Source organism: Nerophis ophidion, linkage group LG04, assembly GCF_033978795.1.
Source record: "Nerophis ophidion isolate RoL-2023_Sa linkage group LG04, RoL_Noph_v1.0, whole genome shotgun sequence".
Lineage (NCBI taxonomy): Eukaryota > Metazoa > Chordata > Actinopteri > Syngnathiformes > Syngnathidae > Nerophis > Nerophis ophidion.
Window position 1 is genome coordinate 42,809,941 of NC_084614.1, and position 20,256 is coordinate 42,830,196.

A 20,256-nucleotide genomic window follows, 5' to 3' on the forward strand; every position below is an offset into this window, starting at 1 on the left:
TGTTATGCTAAAACATGGTAAACGCAAAGGAAAAACCAAAATACTGCTTCTGGTTCAATTTGTCATCACACAGATAAACACGCATTTGTACATTTTGGATGAACATTTTTTTCGATTTTTTTTTTGTTTGTTTGTTTGTCGGGAAACATTTCAATCCATCAAAGGAAAACATGACAAAACCCAATTTTATGGCACTATTTTAATGAAAATCAACCATTTTTTTGTTTGTTTTAAAATCTGCCATGTATAATAAAAATCGAAAAATGGCCCAGCTATTATTTTTTCTTAATTGTGAAGTGAAGTGAATTGTATTTATATAGCGCTTTTCTCTAGTGACTCAAAGCGCTTTACATAGTGAAACCCAATATCTAAGTTACATTTAAACCAGTGTGGGTGGCACTGGGAGCACGTGGGTAAAGTGTCTTGCCCAAGGACACAACGACAGAATTGGAAATACAATGAACGGAAAATGTAAACCTTCCCGTTCCAATGTTTTCCTTAATTTCAATGTGTATGGAAAAAGGTCCGTGAATGTTTTTGTTTTCAATTTTCTAAAAGTAAAAAACAAAAAAACAACTGTTTTTATTTTTATTTTATTTTGTTTTAAAAGAAAAAAATTAAAATTGAAAAACAAAGTATTTTGGGTGGGGGGTTTTGAAAAGAAACGTGAAATCCCAAGTAACAAAAGACCAAACCGGATGTTTTTTTATAGTCTGACACCGGAAGTCCTAATTTTCAAAGGCAAAGCGGGAATGCTAAAGTAGCCGTGTGTCTGGCTGGCGGAATTGTATTTGGAGCCCCACAAAACGAGGTCTGACGTCTGCTTATCCATATATCTATGTGCACATATAATACAAAAGTGGAGGCAGAAAGGTATTCGATCGCGCATCATAGCAAAGATTTAAAACCGCAACTTCCGGTTCCGGTGTCGGAATACGACAACACCATCAACTTTGGTCTGCTTTTCCTTTTTAGGTTCTGTTAATATGTGCGTGTAGATATTTCTGTAAAAGTCATGGAACTTTGTGCCATGTCTAAAGTATTTTCTTCATGTTAGCCAGCTGCCAGAGTAATTAGCTGATGTTTTAAACACAATCAGATGAGGTGGAGACTTGTCCAGGGGGTACACCATCTTCCGCTCGATTGTAGCTGAGATAGGCACCAGCGCCCCCCACGACCCCAAAAAGGGAATAAGCGGTAGGAAATGGAGGGATGAATGGAACCAGGATTCCTCCAAAGACGCGCCATTCATAACAACATAAGACTTTCATGGACATTATTGAATACAGGGATTTTCCAGCAAACCCCGCGACTCCAAAAAGGACAAGCGGTAGGAAATGAATGGATTTAATTACACGCACATCTGCTCTTTTTGAACTTTTATACATTGCTTGCATAAAAGTTTATTTTCTAGAGCTTGAACACACTGGATTTAATTTGTATTAAGTTTCGGGAGATAATTAGAGGACTTTATGATAATAATAATAGTTGTGTCTTACCAGTAAGTTTTCAAATCAAGGTGGGCATTCCCCAAGGATGTCTGTTATCACAGGAAATAATACTCAATTAGCAGATGAAACAACTCTTTTTTTTTTTTTAAAGGAAGAACACTTTCCAACTATTTTTGAAAATATTTAAGAATTATTTAATGAATACAGGACTTTGTTTAGACTTCAAAATGTGAAATTTTTCCTATCCAAGAATGTGTAAATAATATTTTTTGCTATGTCCTTTGAAGTCTGAATTGAAATATTTAGGTATTAACCTATCAAAAAATAAATGAATTAACTCTGAGAAAAGAAACATAGAAATAAAATTGAAGAATGCCAAAGTAAACTAAATGTATGCAGGTAACAAAGAGATTTGTAAATACATGGACGTATTTACTTAACCAAAAATATGGATAAGTATTGTTTGTGGTTTAAAAGTAAGTTTCTTTCACCTTGACTGGTAATGGAAGATATACATATAATGGTAGTTTTAAAATTGTGTCTTCATCAAATTTACTAAATATGTCTTTATTGTTTTGTGTGCCTGGATTGAAATGTACTGTAAAACTTGATCTAACACAATAGTGCATTAATGAAATGTGTAAGATTAGTTATGGAAGTTATATATTTATTTTTAAGCAGAAATAAGATTTGTTTTGGCGACGCTTTGTGCAATTGTTCAAATTCAGAAAGCGGTGGATGGAAGTTAAATGTGTTTTTCATAATTAAGCAAGTTGCTTTGTGCATCCACAATATCTACAACCCAACAAATACCCTTGTTGGGTTGTGCATCCTGATTCTTTAAAAGGTAGAGATAATTACTATGGTACCGCGGGCCTGTGACGCTGGCTAACATGTCAAGAAAATACTGTAGACATGGCACAAAGTTCCTAGACTTCTACAAAAAATATTTGCACACATATCAACAGAAAATTAAACTGAAAAGGAAACCAAAATTGATGTGTTTTCATATTTACCGAAACCGGAACTGGAAAATGGAATTTTGAAGAGAGGAACACGGACTGGCCTGTTAAAAAATGTGTGTTATGATGTGATACTGAATCATAGTACTCTTTTTACCTCCACTTTCATATTATATGTGCAGTGCACATATACAGAATCATATATGGAAACGTTAGACCTCGTCTAAAATATTTTCTGTGTTGTGCTCCAAAGACATTTTAGTTTACTTGGGGAAAAAAAAACTTCCGGTGTCAGACTAAGAAAAAACATTTCTTTTGGTGTGTTTTTTTATTTTGGTTTATTGTGGATATTAGTTTTTCTTTTCAAAACCAAAGAAGAAAAATGCTTGGTTTTTCAATTTTCTTTTTTCTATTTTAAAACGAAATTAAAATAAACCAGTTGTTTTTTGTTTTCCATATCTCTTTATGAAAATAAAATCTAATCACCTAAACATTTCGTCATATCCACTTTTCTTCTTCGTGGCTTAATTTACTCGATTGTCAACCAGCTTGAGTAGAATTAAAACAAGAGAGTAGAGTTTTACCAGAAAAGGCCAGATTGCAGTTCTGTTCTTGGGTGTTCCAGTCGTTCAAATAGAGAGATAGGTAAGCGCTTTCATTGAGTCCAGAAAGAAGTGGTTCATAATGATAATAAAGTCAGGGACAAAATGAAAGTGAGTCGAAGGAAATGGCTCTTAAAAATATCACGTTCATCATCTTGTGGAATAATGTCGGCACGCTTGTGTCTGCAGCCATCACTTTGTAAAATGTTTGTTTGAACATTTAATTTGTTTGATAAACTTTCTGTGATTAAACCAAGTTTATTTTCTACTATGTTAGTAGTGTTTGATAACATAACTAAACGTGAGAAAAGGACAAGAGATCACATTAGTTTGTTTTGTAGTTGCTATGCCTAAAAATAAATTGGACGACCTGGTTGTGCAAAAAACTAACATTATGTTAAGTCCTACTAATACATATTTTAAATGTTGGTACTCTTTCCATCCATTTACTACCGCGTTTTCCCTTTTGGGGTCGCGGGGGGCGCTGGTGCATATCTCAGCTACAATCGTTGTCCATTTTCAAAACAGAAACTAAAAGCTTAGTTGTTATTGTGCAGGAAAGCCAAGTGCTTTATTTGAAACAGATGACCACATTATAGCGTGTTTGGTGGTATTTGTTAGCACCAATAAAATATCCTTCAAAGTTTTAATAAACAAGATAATTAAATATCTCGTAGACTCAACAGCATATACTGAATCTTGATATTGCTAGCAAACATTTCTGAAAAACAGAGACATCCAAAGCCAAATAATGACACAAAATATGAACTTCACACCCTAAAAACAACTGCAGACATGAATTGTAAATGACAGACTAATATTTTTGGGAGGAAATAAAATGCAAAAATATTTACAAAAGTACCTTTATTCACTTAGCATGTTACAAAATGAAAGATCCTTTAGTACGTAATGAGTGATACATACAGTGGAAGCAGCCACCACAGTTTACATACTTCACATAAATATCATAATTAGTTATTTTTTTGGTCGCTCTGTGTATTTTTTTTTTATTTGTTGCGCTGTCGGGTGCGTTTTGGACGGACTGCTTAGGTCACTAAACACTGCATGAATGCAGCAGCAGACTGCATCAAATACAGCCACAAAATATACCTTCATGAAATAAAAGCTTGTTTTATTGTGAGTTGATAAGCTGGAGTATGTTTAGAACTATATATACCCATATTATATATATAAGTAATATATAACAGTAATATAATACAATATATATAGTAACTATATAAGTAAACATTGATTGATATTATTTTGGTTTATTTTGTCAGAAAAACTAACGTCAAAAGGACAGAAAATTGCATGCACAGCCTCAAACGTCCTTGGTAAAACAAATGGCGCCGGTTGTTTAGTTGGCCATTCTCTCTTAATACACGACTCTATACACACCATGCTGCTATTGTGAAACACTTTCCTGCGCAAATGTCGTAATTCATTGATAGACACCTTATGTTACGTGTTACATGCTATTGATATGAAAATAATCTCCCTAAAATATTCTTAAGCCCCCCCTAAATAATTTGGTGTACATTTTTCTACAAAAAAGTGCAGACAAATTCAATATAAAAATGGAGCAATATCATCTTAAATAATAATATAACCTGTCATTATTCACCAGAATCAAAAATTGTGGTTTCCTAAGGCAGTGGTTCTCAACCTTTTTTCAGTTATGTACCCCCTGTGAACATGTTTTTAATTCAAGTACCCCCTAATCAGAGCAAAGCATTTTTGATTGAAAAAAAGAGATAAAGCAGTAAAATAAAGCACTATGTCATCAGTTTCTGATTTATTAAATTGTATTAAAGTGCAAAATATTGCAAATTTTTAGTGGTATTTCTTGAACTATTTGGAAAAAAAAGATATAAGAATAACTAAAAACTTGTATAACAATAAACAAGTGATTCAATTATAAATAAAGATTTCTACACATAGAAGTAATCATCAACTTAAAGTGCCATCTTTGGGGATTGTAATAGAGATCCATCTGGATTCATGAACTTAATTCTAAACATTTCTTCACAAAAAAAGAAATCTTTAACATCAATATTTATGGAACATGTCCACAAAAAATCTAGATGTCAACACTGAATATCGAATTGTTGCATTTCTTTTCACAGTTTATGAACTTACGTTCATACTTTGTTGAAGTATTATACAATTAATATATTTATAAAGGATTTTTGAATTGTTGCTATTTTTAGAATATGTTTAAAAAATCTCACGTACCCCTTTGCATACCTTCAAGTACCCCCAGGGGTACTTGAGAAACCACTGTCCTAAGGTCCTCTGCGCACAGCAAATCTATGCCGCACACAAAATCAAATTCAATCTGAATTTAATAAACACATCATTTGTTCTGTAGGATTTTGACAGGTTTCTATGGATAAAACAATATTCGTCAACACTGTTCAATTGTTCTAACGTCTGTCACCTTATTGAGCAAAACGGTTTATTGTTGCGTTTGAGTTGAGTTGAGTTTGAGTTTATTTCGTACATGCATGCATACAACATGATACATCACAATTTCCAGTTTTTCTATATTCAACATGTTTGAAAAGGAATAGGAAGAATCATTGGTGTTGGCCGTAAACCACTCCAAACACATTTGTGAAAAACTTCCACCGAGCAAAAGTGGTCGTTTTCTGCCGTACAAATCAGGCCAAAACCGACTCTTTGTCCGTCATATCAACAACAGCTGCTTTCTCTAACTACCGCATTTTTTGGAGTATAAGTCGCTCCGGAGTATTAGTCGCACCTGACGAAAATGCAAAATAAAGAAGGAAAAAAACATATATAAGTCACATTTTTGGGGGAAATTTACCCAACACCAAGAATAGACATTTGAAAGGCAATTTAAAATAAATAAAGAATAGTGTACAACAAGCTGAATAAGTGTACGTTATATGATGCATAAATAACTAACCGAGAATGTGCCTGGTATGTTAACATAAATGGTAAATGGTAACTGGTTGTACTTGTATAGCGTTTTTCTACCCCTTTTTTTTAAGGAGCCCAACGCGCTTTGACAGTATTTCCACATTCACCCATTCACACACTGATGGTGGGAGCTGCCATGCAGAGTGCTAACCAGGACCCATCAGGAGCAAGGGTGAAGTGTCTTGCTCAAGGACACAACGGACGTGACTAGGATGGTCGAAGGTGGGGATTGAACCAATAACCCTCAGATTGCTGGCACGGCCACACTCACAACTTCGCCACGCCGTCCCCATGTAACATATTATGGTAAGAGTCATTCAAATAACTATAACATATAGAACATGCTATATATTTACCAATCTGTCACTCCTAATCGCTAAATCCCATGAAATCTTATACGTCTAGTCTCTTACGTGAATGAGCTAAACAATATTATTTGATATTTTACGGTAATGTGTTAATAATTTCACACATAAATCGCTCCTGAGTATAAGTCGCACTCCTGGCCAAACTATGAAAAAAACTGCGACTTATAGTCCGAAAAATACAGTACTGTCATCTGATTATGTAACTAATGAGGTCAGGTTTGGACAGGTGTACTGCTGGTGAGGCCACAGCGTCAATGTTGATGTTGCTCATGCGCCCACATGACTGAAAATCGGAAAAAGGTTCTTTCCACCAGAACCTCCTCTGTTTTCAGGTCAACTCTGTAAGGAGCAGAAATGTGTTGAATTTCAAATTTTGCACTATTGAGAATGTTACCGTGAATTCCTTAGGATCAATGCATGTGTTAGTACAATACACTGTAAAAAAAACCCAACGATTTTTATAGTAAATTACTCTAAATTTGTACTGTAATTTTTCAATTTTTTTTAAATAGTGAAGAACTGCAGACATTATTTGTAAATAAACAATCCGCCTGTTATTTTAAGTAATATGCCAGTAATGACAAACTATGTTTATTTCTATTTTTTTTTTACAGAAAAATATCAAATTAATTAACGTATTTCCTTGAATTGCCGGCGGCAATTAATTAATTTAAAACCTCTTCTCACTCCTGCGCTTACCAAAGGCATGCGGTAAAAGTAAGCATGCGCTAATTATTTTAAAACCTCTTATCACTCCAGCACTTACCAAAGGTATGCAGTAAAAATTTGAGTGTGATATAAGCTTGGACTTTAAATCCTACTGAATAGCTCTTAATCTTCTTCCCTTTATGCGATTCCAAATTACCATTATTGAAATCAGCCTCCTCCATTTTGAAAATGATGACAGGGGAAGTGTCACTCGTGACGTCACGAGTTTGACCAGGCGGTAATACTAAGCATGCGCTAATTATTTTGGGAAGTGAGTTTGACCCGGCAGTAATTCAAGGCAGGCGCATACTATATGCCCTGCGGCAATTCAAGGAAATACGGTATACATAGGATTTTCTGTTTTCTTAAATAACTTTCAAATTCATGTAAAATTAAAGTAATTATCTTTCATTAAATATGTAGCGTGTTATATAAAATCTATGTCATATTAACAATCTAACAGTTGTATATGTAATTTTATGTGATATGTAGCCTGTTATATAAAGGTTTATGGTCATACTAACAATTGAACATTTTTCTCTGTAATATGATGGTAATTATCTTCAATTAAATATGTAGTTTGTTATATTAAAGTGTACATCCATACTGGGAGTTTGCATGTCCTTCCCGTGAATGCGTGGGCTCCCTCCGGGTACTCCGGCTTCCTCCCACTTCCAAAGACATGCACCTGGGGATAGGTTGATTGGCAACACTAAATTGGCCCTAGTGTGTGAATGTTGTCAGTCTATCTGTGTTGGCCCTGCGATGAGGTGGCGACTTGTCCAGGGTGTACCCCGCCTTCCGCCCGATTGTAGCTGAGATAGGCGCCAGCGCCCCCCGCGACCCCAAAAGGGAATAAGCGGTAGAAAATGGATGGATGGACATCCATACTGCCCAGCACAGTGGAGCTTAATTGACTTTTGCTATAGAACACCAAAATTGGCATGTCCAGGTGCCCCCCTCCACCCACCGCCCCCCAACTCAGCTTGGAGTCCTGTATTTTATTTCGGTAAAATGTGGCAACCATAGATTTAACAAAATTGCATATTTAAAACACTGCATTAATTGTATGTACTGAAAGAAAAAAATGCTTGATTGGATGACCAATCAAGCTTAAAAAAGAACTCCTTGATTGCAGAAAGTGCAAAAAAGGTGGGATGGAGATTAATTTTACCCAGCAGTTAAGGTTGTGGTTTCTCTCAGCTCACTCCTGTTACTCAGACAGTGCCCTTTGTCTGGAAACAGGGTTTGGTCTGGGACCAATATTTGCATGCTGAGGGCCACTTGAATGCAAACCTGCCCAGATTTTCAGTAGCTTGCATGCAAAACCGGTAGAGGACCAGTTGGTACAAACAGAGCCAACACAGGTGCGCTGCGGTCTAAACAAAAAATCCTTAACCCCACCCCCTTTCTCCGGAACTGTTTACATTCCCAGAGAGTGCTGTGATTTTGATTGGATGCTGCACTTGCAGGTTGTCTAAGGTGGGAAACACACCTGAAGTTTCAGGATTAAAAATAAATAAATCAGGTCCTCGGAGTGAAGAAAAGTCTGAGACTATTTCAAACATGCCAAAATCTTTCCTGGTGAAGAAGAAACGAGGTACCTTGAGGGAATGGAGAGAGTCGCCGCCAACTGAGTGGGAAGAAACAAACACGGCTGGTAAGATTGTCACGTCTTCTAAACTGTAGAGCAGTGGTTCTCAAATGGGGGTATGTGTACCCCATTGGGTACTTGAAGGTATGCCAAAGGGTATGTGAGATTTATTTTGAATTTTTTTTAAATCGCAACAATTCAAAAATCCTTTATAAATATATTTATTGAATAATACTTCAACAAAATATGAATGTAGGTTCATAAACTGTGAAAAGAAATGCGGACATGTTTTGTGGACATGTTCCATAAATATTGATGTTAAAGATTTCTTTTTTTGTGAAGAAATGTTTAGAATTACAATCCCAAAGAGGGCACTTTAAGTTGATGATGACTTCTATAAGTAAAAATCTTTATTTAAAATTGAATCACTTGTTTATTTTTCAAAAAGTTTTTTGTTATTTTTATATATTTTTCTCAAGAAAGTCCGCTACAAATCAATCAATCAATCAATCAATCAATCAATCAATCAATCAATGTTTATTTATATAGCCCTAAATCACAAATGTTTCAAAGGACTGCACAAACCACTACGACTACGACATCCTCGGAAGAACCCACATAAGGGCAAGGAAAACTCACACCCAGTGGGACGCCGGTGACAATGATGACTATGAGAACCTTGGAGAGGACCCCCCCCCCCCCCCCCCCCCCCCCCCAAAAGCAATGGATGTCGAGCGGGTCTAACATGATACTGTGAAAGTTCAATCCATAGTGGATCCAACACAGCCGTGAGAGTTCAGTTCAAAGCGGATCCAAGACAGCAGCGAGAGTCCCATCCATTGCACTGTTATACAATTTAATAAATCCAAAACTGATGACATAGTGCTGTATTTTACTTCTTTATCTCCTTTTTTCAACCAAAAATGCTTTGCTCTGTTTAGGGGGTACTTGAATTAAAAAAATGTTCACAGGGGGTACATCACTGAAGAAAGGTTGAGAACCACTGGTGTAGACTATCGATTGATATAGGGGGTAGTATCAGCATTGGATGGATACTTTGTACTCTTCTTATTTTTTTGTTGTAGTTCAATGATATTGTACATGTACATAAAGTGGTGCCTAGTTTTATTTTAATATTGGTAATCCATTTCAAAAACCAAATTGCAGAGAAACTGACAAAATGTTTCCCATAAGAAATAATGTAAACCCATTTAAACTCCTAAAACATTATGTTGCATAATTGGGTCTGTCAAAAACAAATAAATAATATTTAATAGCGAATAATCAAACTTTTTCCATATTTAACTCGTAATTAAGATAGATAGATATACGATTTTGATCGTTAATAAATGATCTTGAGACGGATCATTTTGAAGTTTTTTTTTTGCAATTTGTTTGTTTAAACAGCTTAACACAAAATGGACACCAACACTCTTTTGCAGACACATATTTTAGGCATCCAGGAGAAGATAGAGGTGATGTGAATGCCCAGGAATCTAACCCTGACCACACACTCCACCATCTCTCCAAGTACACAGAGATAAGTGTGTTCAGTCGTTCTAGACCTCCTGGAGTCCATTATGACTTGACCTTGGTTTTGCTGGTGATTAGGACAAGGTCACGGCTCAAGTGCCACTGTGTTAGGTGCTGTACCTCCTCTCTGTAGTGGGTCTCATCATTATTGGATGTGAGTCCCACTATAGTGGTGTCGTCTGCAAATTTCCCAACCAGTGGATGGCAGAACAATTGTGCGTGTAGAGGGTGAAGAGTACAGGACAGTGCGTTCCTATTGTCATTCTTTACGTTTCCGTCTGGGAAGTATTGAGGGTAATCTTTTTGTTAGCACAATTGTTAATGATTACTTACAATTAAACTAAATACAAAAGCACAGATGCTGAGTCAGCAATGCATGCGATTCTTTGTTCGAGCGCATGATACCGCGGAATGATACGTGGGCATACGAACTAGTTTGTCACGCGCAATGTTTAGGCCTACATATACCAAGACTGTATGCCAAAATGTTGGCAAAGTTTTCGGCAAAAACTCGTCCGTACAAAAAGTGGGACCAGCTGAGGTACAACTTTAAGAGTATCAGTATCAATAGGCGAAATACTAGCCCTGGATGTACCGGTACTTGGTATCGGACTATAGGACAGGATACAACATTTTCACTTCAGATGTACCAATATTGGAGCATTAAGCATTAGTCAATAACAATATTGATTCAATCGGAATCACTAATCTTTTTTTTTTGTATTATATTTTATAATGATATTTATTTTCGATTTTATATCATTATCAGAAGTCTGATGATGATGGTTTAATACTTGTTTATATTGACAAATGTGGTGTTTTCAATTAAGGACACTTATGTATGGCTAGTTTGTGTGTTATAGTGTGTCTAGTTGTTGTGTAGCTGCTAGCTCTTAGTGGCCTATGGCCTCCCACGTTTCATTTTTGCATATGACTTCACTAAAAGTGAGTACTAGGTGTGTCGCAATAAAACACTAACTACATTACCTATTTATGATCAACTACATTATGTGGAATGGACTTATGCCATCTTTAAGTAGAAATGGAGTAGTAATTGGTTTTTGGCTACACCTACTCTAGTGGTAACAATAATTCATTAATTTCAGCTCATGACGCAGTGAGTTAAATAATGCCGACACTTTTTTTAATAGATACTTTCTTATACTCTTTTAAAATATACAACTGTAGTTATTTTACCCTTGTTTATATAGACATATTGTATGTGCTGTTTAGAGTGCAATATTGTTAAATTTGGGGCATTTTTTACATATGTCTAACTTGTGTGCTTAGTAGATGTTATGTTGCCTTGGAACCTATACCCTATCGTGTTCAGCTTTTGTAAATAATTTCACTAAAATACAGGAAAAACTTATATATGAGATTGTAAAAACAAGCTAACATTTGTTTTTTGTACACAAATTTATTTTATGTAAAATATATTTGTTTCATCCCCATAGAGAGTAGTAAGCAGCTATCTTGGAGTTTGGATGCTCAACAAAGTGCCACTGTGCTTCAGCAACAATCAGTCTTTGTGATCCCGATGACAATGCCAAGACTCTTGGCTGCATCTGGAAGAATGGTTGCAGACCAAATGCACGGCTGGTCCCCAAGAACGCTTCAAAACTCTTTCCCCCATCCCGCGGCTGAAAATCTCGCCAGCAGAGCAAAGGTGACTTGATGTTCTCATGAAATTCCCATTAAATTAGATATTAATACGGAGTTTGCTTTTATCAAACCAGCCCGGTTCCGGTAACTTTGTGTGCACGGTGTGCCACAAGATGTTTCCCCTGCAACGCATACTGACTCGCCACATGAAGTGCCATAGTTTGGTGAAGAGACACCTTTGTCCTTTTTGTGGGAAAGGATTTAATGATACTTTCGACCTGAAGAGACATATGCGAACACACACAGGTGAGGACTGCAACACAAAGCTGTTTGCATACACACTAAAAAATGCTGGGTCATTTTTAAGTTAAGTTAAAGTACCATTGATTGTCACACACACACTAGGTGTGGTGAAATGTGTCCTCTGCATTTGACCCATCCCCTTGATCACCCCCTGGGAAGTGAGGGGAGCAGTGGGCAGCAGCGGTGCCGCGACTGGGAATCATTTATGGTGATTTAACCCCCAATTCCAACCCCTGATGCTGAGTGCCAAGCAGGGAGGCAATGGGTCCCATTTTTTTATATGGTCTTTGGTATGACTCAGCCGGGGTTTGAACTCCCAACCAACCTATCTCAGGGCGGACACTCTAACCACTAGGCCACTGAATAGATAACCCAATTTATGTGTTGCGAGTGTCGGGTTAAATTTTGGAGTTATTTTAATGAAAAGCAATCCATTTTTGGGGTTATAAGGGTATTATTTGAACACAATTTCTGGGTTTTCCAAATTATTGACAATTTTTGTTTTTGTTTTTTCAACCCAAAAATTTGTTTGGGTAATAGGCTTTTTTTTTTAAAAAGGTACTTTTTTAAAGGGAATTTTATCAATGATTAATCTTATTAACATTACTTGCAATCACACATCTTATGTACATGAAAATATTTGAGCATGCTGTATAGAACTACTATGACTATACACGGAAATTCTTGTAAAAAAAATGTCACTCATATCTTCCATCCATCCATCCATCCATCTTCTTCCGCTCATCCGAGGTCGGGTCGCGGGGGCAGCAGCCTAAGCAGGGAAGCCCAGACTTCCCTCTCCCCAGCCACTTCGTCTAGCTCTTCCCGGGGGATCCCGAGGCGTTCCCAGGCCAGCCGGGAGACATAGTCTTCCCAACGTGTCCTGGGTCTTCCCCGAGGCCTCCTACCGGTTGGACGTGCCCTAAACACCTCCCTCGGGAGGCGTTCGGGTGGCATCCTGACCAGATGCCCGAACCACCTCATCTGGCTCCTCTCGATGTGGAGGAGCAGCGGCTTTACTTTGAGTTCCTCCCGGATGACAGAGCTTCTCACCCTATCTCTAAGGGAGAGCCCCGCCAAACGGCGGAGGAAACTCATTTCGGCCGCTTGTACCCGTGATCTTATCCTTTCGGTCATGACCCAAAGCTCATGACCATAGGTGAGGATGGGAACGTATATCGACCGGTAAATTGAGAGCTTTGCCTTCCGGCTCAGCTCCTTCTTCACCACAACAGATCGGTACAACGTCCGCATTACTGAAGACGCCGCACCGATCCGCCTGTCGATCTCACGATCCACTCTTCCCCCACTCGTGAACAAGACTCCTAGGTACTTGAACTCCTCCACTTGGGGCAGGGTCTCCTCCCCAACCCGGAGATGGCACTCCACCCTTTTCCGGGAGAGAACCATGGACTCGGATTTGGAGGTGCTGATTCTCATTCCGGCCGCTTCACACTCGGCTGCGAACCGATCCAGTGAGAGCTGAAGATCCCGGCCAGATGAAGCCAACAGGACCACATCGTCTGCAAAAAGCAGAGACCTAATCCCGCGGCCACCAAACCGGAACCCCTCAATGCCTTGACTGCGCCTAGAAATTCTGTCCATAAAAGTTATGAACAGAATCGGTGACAAAGGGCAACCTTGGCGGAGTCCAACCCTCACTGGAAACGTGTCCGACTTACTGCCAGCAATGCGGACCAAGCTCTGACACTGATCGTACAGGGATCGGACTGCCATAATAAGACAGTCCGATACCCCATACTCTCTGAGCACTCCCCACAGGACTTCCCGAGGGACACGGTCGAATGCCTTCTCCAAGTCCACAAAGCACATGTAGACTGGTTGGGCAAACTCCCATGCACCCTCAACAACCCTGCCGAGAGTATAGAGCTGGTCCACAGTTCCACGACCAGGACGAAAACCACACTGTTCCTCCTGAATCCGAGGTTCAACTATCCGGCGTAACCTCCTCTCCAGTACACCTGAATAAACCTTACCGGGAAGGCTGAGGAGTGTGATCCCACGATAGTTGGAACACACCCTCCGGTCCCCCTTCTTAAAGAGAGGGACCACCACCCCGGTCTGCCAATCCAGAGGTACCGCCCCCGATGTCCACGCGATGCTGCAGAGTCTTGTCAACCAAGACAGCCCCACAGCATCCAGAGCCTTAAGGAACTCCGGGCGGATCTCATCCACCCCTGGGGCCTTGCCACCGAGGAGCTTTTTAACTACCTCAGCAACCTCAGCCCCAGAAATAGGAGAGTCCACCACAGACTCCCCAGGCACTGCTTCCTCATAGGAAGACGTGTTGGTGGGATTGAGGAGGTCTTCAAAGTATTCCTTCCACCTATCCACAACATCCGCAGTTGAGGTCAGCAGAACACCATCCGCACCATACACGGTGTTGACAGTGCACTGCTTCCCCTTCCTGAGGCGGCGGATGGTGGTCCAGAATCGCTTCGAAGCCATCCGGAAGTCATTTTCCATGGCTTCCCCAAACTCTTCCCATGTCCGAGTTTTTGCCTCTGCGACCGCTGAAGCTGCACACCGCTTGGCCTGTCGGTACCTGTCCACTGCCTCTGGAGTCCTATGAGCCAAAAGAAGCCGGTAGGACTCCTTCTTCAGCTTGACGGCATCCCTCACCGCTGGTGTCCACCAGCGGGTTCTAGGATTACCGCCACGACAAGCACCAACTACCTTGCGGCCACAGCTCCGATCAGCCGCCTCGACAATAGAGGTGCGGAACATGGTCCACTCGGACTCAATGTCCAGCACCTCCCTCGTGACATGTTCAAAGTTCCTCCGGAGGTGGGAATTGAAACTTTCTCTGACAGGAGACTCTGCCAGACGTTCCCAGCAAACCCTCACAATGCGTTTGGGCCTGCCAGGTCTGTCCGGCATCCTCCCCCACCATCGCAGCCAACTCACCACCAGGTGGTGATCGGTAGAAAGCTCCGCCCCTCTCTTTACCCGAGTGTCCAAAACATGACGCCGCAAATCTGATGACACAACTACAAAGTCGATCATGGAACTGCGGCCTAGGGTGTCCTGGTGCCAAGTGCACATATGGACACCCTTATGTTTGAACATGGTGTTTGTAATGGACAAACTGTGACGAGCACAGAAGTCCAATAACAAAACACCACTCGGGTTCAGATCCGGGCGACCATTCTTCCCAATCACGCCTCTCCAGGTTTCACTGTCGTTACCAACATGAGCGTTGAAGTCCCCCAGTAGGACAAGGGAATCACCCGGGGGAGCACTCTCCAGTACTCCCTCGAGTGTACCCAAAAAGGGTGGGTACTCTGAACTGTTGTTTGGTGCGTAAGCACAAACAACAGTCAGGACCCGTCCCCCCACCCGAAGGCGGAGGGAGGCTACCCTTTCGTCCACTGGGTTGAACTCCAACGTGCAGGCTTTAAGCCGGGGGGCAACCAGAATTGCCACCCCAGCCCGTCGCCTCTCACTGACAGCCACGCCAGAGTGAAAGAGAGTCCATCCCCTTTCAAGAGAAGTGGTTCCAGAGCCCTTGCTGTGCGTCGAAATGAGTCCGACTATATCCAGCCGGAATTTCACTTCTTCGCGCACTAGCTCAGGCTCCTTTCCCCCCAGTGAGGTGACGTTCCACGTCCCAAGAGCGAGCTTATGTAGCCGAGGATCGGACCGCCAAGTGCCCTGCCTTCGGCTGCCGCCCAGCTCACATTGCACCCGACCTCTATGGTCCCTGCTATGGGTGGTGAGCCCATTGGAGGGGGGACCCACGTTGCCTCTTCGGGCTGTGCCCGGCCGGGCCCCATGGGTACAGGCCCGGCCACCAGGCATACGCCATCGTGCCCCACCTCCCGGCCTGGCTCCAGAGGGGGTCCCCGGTGACCCGCATCCGGGCGAGGGAAATCTGGGTCCTTTGTTTTTACTTTTCATAGAGGTTTTCGAGCTGCTCTTTGTCTGGTCCCTCACCTAGGACCAGTTTGCCTTGGGAGACCCTATCAGGGGGCATAAAGCCCCCAGACAACATAGCTCCTAGGATCATTGGGACACGCAAACTCCTCTACCACGGTAAGGTGGCAGCTCAGAGAGCTCATATCTTCCTTTTGAGAATATTTTAATGGTATGAAAACTATGTTGCTCAGTAGTTAGGAAGGAGTAGGACAAACCAGCAGTAAAATTTATAATTTTTTTACCAACTATTTGGTCAAGGAGCGCTAAATTGCGCAACCCAATAGTTGGGTTTGGAATAACCCAACATTGTAATGATCATAAATCAGCTTTTGTGTTAAATACATTCCAGGATAATAGTTGGGTTATGAATCAATCAACACTGAGTTAGTGTAACTCAATTTTTGGGTTAAATAATTCAACCCAATCGTTTGGTTGGAAATAACTCATCATTAAGTTATAACTCAACTTTTTGGTTAAATAATTCAACGTAAAGGTTGGGTTGAAAAAATTAACCCAAAATGTTGAGTTAAAATAACTCAAATAAGGGGGTTGTCCTTTTCTGAACCAGCAGTTGGGTTAAAATTGGGTTATATCACAACCCAACATGTTTAAGTGTGTACCCGGTTGACTTGAAAAAAATTACATACCCACACCTAAAAAAACTTATAAAATACACTGATATATTTTTTGTTCACCATCATATATTAGATTTTAAGTTATAATCATGATTTAATATGTTAGTAATAACTAATTGACAAATGATTCAGAATTAATCATTAAAATATTTAATAAAGGCAAAAAGCCCAATAGCGGTATTTTACTAAATTGTTGTTCCAAAACATTTTATGTAACTTGTTTTATGTTAATTGATTTAATAAATAAAATAAAAACAGTTAAATTGTTGTATTTTACACCCTTTTCAAAGCACTCGAATGTTTACATGGTTTTAAATTTAGCTTTGACAGCAAAAAATAAGCTCATGGAATTGAGCTAGTTTAACTGGCATACCACCATTTTGGGGCAGCAATATCCTGGGATAGTTTGCAACCTCTCTAAAATGTTTTACAGTATATAGCTTGTTTTATTGCAATTGTTTGAGTAAAAATCGTAAAATCAGTTGAATCTTAATAGTTGACACCCTATTAAAGTTGTTGCATACAGCAGGGGAAGGACACAACAGCACGAGGAGGATCAGGTTAACAGGTTTATTGCAACCTTTGATGAGTGTGTGGGAGGTGTATGCTACTCTAAGTGTTTGGCGCAAGGTGATGTGTAGAATTAATAAGGTAAATGTTACCAGGGTTTGTTGTAAGTGCGTGTTGGATGACTCCTTGGTCAGTCCAGAGGGGCGAGGCAAGGAGGTAGTCTGTGGGCGGGCGAGCGGTTGGGGGCTGTAGAGAAGCAACGAGCTTTGTGTCCAAGCATGGGTCGAGGATCGAGGGAGGCAGTACAAAATCCAGAGGGAAGTCGAGATACACAACTCGATCACGGGGAACAGGAAGGACACTGCGGGAAGCACAAATGACATGAGACGTGGGAAACAAGGAAGACAAGGATAGAGAGCATGTACACGGGAAGGAAACCGGAGACAGGATGTTTACTGCGAAGAGTGAACTACGTTCCGGCATAGGCTCTATCGGTCCGCTGGTCTTTATCCTGCCTGTCTTGATTAGTTCAAGGTGCACTGATTGCTGATTGCCTGCAGCTTCGCCGATGCTTGGGCGTGAAGCGGGGCGTGTCCTGGCATGCTGCCAACTGAGGTGCTGGTAGAACTTGCTGCCGATGAAAAGTGGGTTTGAGCCAGCGCCGTGACAAAAGTACTAGAATTATTAAATGGCTTTAAAAATGAACTTTATTGGCAAAATAAGCTTTTGAAAATGAGCTTACTTCTTCATGTTTCTCGCTGTGGTGTGCATTACAATATAAAAATACAACTGAGTACACTGAATGATTCTAAATGTTATTCAACTGAAATGAAAAAGCTTGACTTCTCCCTGGCTGCAGGTATACGCCCCTACAAGTGTGAGCTTTGCGAAAAGGCCTTCACACAACGATGCTCACTGGAGTCCCACTTGAGGAAGATTCACGGCATCTACCAACAGTACGCCTATCGACAGAGGCGTTCCAAAATCTTTGTGTGTGAAGATTGTGGTTACACCGCAGTTTGTCCTGATGAGTACTTTCTCCATGTGAGACAATGCCACCCTGGTAGCCCCGCCCTCCGCAGATACTTTCGCCACAAAGCACAAAACAATTGCAATTTCGCATCTGATGATGGTAAGGCCAGCCCCTATTTCATGTACCCCACTCCTGCATTTTACATGTAAGGTCTCTTTTGGTTTCATTTTGATGGTTACGATTGGTTAAGTTTTGCTAAATGTTAAGTTTACCCTCTTAGAAAGATATGAACAGTGTATAATTTCTATAGTAGGTTTACGGTACTGTTTGATGGTTTTTATTGTAGCTCTATCAACATTCACTTTGAACATGGCAATACACTTTAAAATAAAGAAAAAAAATAGCATGTGTCCAAAGTGTGAAAACAAAATCATACAGTAATGGAGAGTATGAAAACTGAGGTACCACTGCATCCATCCATCCATCCATCCATCCATCCATTCATCCATCCATTCATCCATCCATCCATCCATCCATTTCTACCTCCTGTCCCTTTCGGGGTAGCTGGGGGTGCTGGAACCTATCTCAGCTTATTGAAAAATGTATGTACTGTATTCAATCAATCAATCAATCAATCTAAGATTATTCATATAAGTGTCTCAAAGGGCTGCACAAGCCATAACATCATCCTCAGATCCCACATTAGCGCAAGAAAAAACCCAACCAAATGGGATACAATGACCGGCGCAAAGGACGTCGAGTGGATCTAGTTAATAGTGTGAGAGTCCAGTCCATAGTGGGGTGAGCAGGGGATCGTCTTGAGTGAAGACAGGTCAGTAGCGCAGAGACGACACCAACTGATACACAGATGAGTGGTGCAACCCGCGTCATGACTTTGAACAGATCGCGATTCATCTGTGGTCACCTAATACCCTCTCCATGCAGGAGAGAGGGGCGCTGAGAATCACTAACAAGCCAGAGTTCTTAGAATGCAGATTTTTGACCGGGACATATGGTACAATACAATAAGCAAGATAGGATGAAGCTAGACCGTTTAGTATTTTATAAGTAAGTAGTAAAATCTTAAAGTTGTATCTTCAGAGCACAGGAAGCCAGTGCAGGTGAGCCTGTGTAGGCGTAATATGATCAGACTTTCTTGTTCTTGTCAAAAGTCTAGCAGCCGCATTTTGTACCAACTGTAATCTTTAATGCTAGACATGGGGAGACCCAAAAATCACATGTTACAGTAATCGAGACAAGATGCAACGAATGCATGAATAATGATCTCAGCGTCACTAGTGGACAAAATGGTACACATTTTAGCGATATTACAGAGATAAAAGAAGGCTGTTTTAGAAACACTCCTAATGTGTGACTTAATGTGTATTACATGATTTAAAACAGGGGTCTCAAGGTTAAATTACCTGGTGGCTGCTAGAGATAGTCAACTTGAGAATCATGTTTTAACCATGTGACTATATTTGTTCTCTACTTCTACTAGCAGCTTTAGTGACCCTATGCTATAGTACGCCTTGGGTCATTATATAGTAGATGTAAAATTTAATGTACAAATGTCATATTTTGACACTGTTGGATTCCCCAAGAAATGGTAGTGTGTTGTTCAATTTGTTGTTTGTTGTGCTGTAATTTTAGTGTTTGCATCGTTATTGTAGTTATCATTTGTGGTCCTCTCCAAGGTTCTCATAGTCATCATAGTCACTGGCGTCCCACTGGGTGTGAGTTTTCCTTGCCCTTATGTGGGTTCTTCCGAGGATGTCATAGTCTTAGTGCTTTGTGCAGTCCTTTGAGACATTCGTGATTTAGGGCTATATGAATAAACATTGATTGAAACATTGATTGATTCCCTCTCGAAAATTGTGATGTCGCAATCGCGGCAATTTATACAAATTCAACGAATCCCCGCTAACTTTGTTCACTGGCCGCAACTTCTCTGCATATTTTTCCAAATCAGCGCCCTTTTCACTAATCGCATTGGTTTCTGTTTTGTTTGGTGAAGAAACGTTGTTTCTTGTCTAGACGAAGCAGGACCAGCAACGTGTAACAATATATCAACTCTGTATTGCTCAAACAGCACAACTGTCGTCCTCTAGCATAGCTTAGACCAGA

General features: G+C 40.3%; 1 protein-coding gene across 3 annotated transcripts; it reads left to right on the forward strand.

The window, feature by feature from the left end:
* The first annotated feature begins 736 nt into the window (after positions 1-736).
* zgc:171929 (uncharacterized protein LOC100124596 homolog) lies at positions 737-18,666 on the forward strand. Of its 3 annotated transcripts, none has more exons than XM_061898097.1 (6): positions 737-1,330; positions 8,510-8,697; positions 10,074-10,175; positions 11,622-11,833; positions 11,904-12,075; positions 18,016-18,666. In XM_061898097.1, the coding sequence occupies exons 2-6, from the start codon at positions 8,604-8,606 to the stop codon at positions 18,336-18,338; spliced, it is 903 nt and encodes a 300-aa protein (XP_061754081.1). In that variant the 5' UTR covers positions 737-1,330; positions 8,510-8,603; the 3' UTR covers positions 18,339-18,666. The 3 variants fall into 3 exon arrangements, with proteins under 3 accessions (XP_061754081.1, XP_061754080.1, XP_061754082.1); XM_061898096.1 differs by lacking the exon at positions 737-1,330 and adding an exon at positions 5,548-6,267; XM_061898098.1 differs by lacking the exons at positions 737-1,330; positions 10,074-10,175 and adding an exon at positions 5,550-6,267.
* The last annotated feature ends 1,590 nt before the right edge of the window (positions 18,667-20,256 follow it).

Excerpts from the sequence above, each read along its gene's own strand:
- zgc:171929 (XM_061898097.1), top strand. The coding sequence starts at position 8,604 with ATGCCAAAATCTTTCCTGGTGAAGAAGAAACGAGGTACCTTGAGGGAA. Across the intron at positions 8,698-10,073 it reads GGAAGAAACAAACACGGCTG|ACACATATTTTAGGCATCCA; the intron begins GTAAGATTGTCA and ends ACTCTTTTGCAG. Across the intron at positions 11,834-11,903 it reads ATCTCGCCAGCAGAGCAAAG|CCCGGTTCCGGTAACTTTGT; the intron begins GTGACTTGATGT and ends TTATCAAACCAG.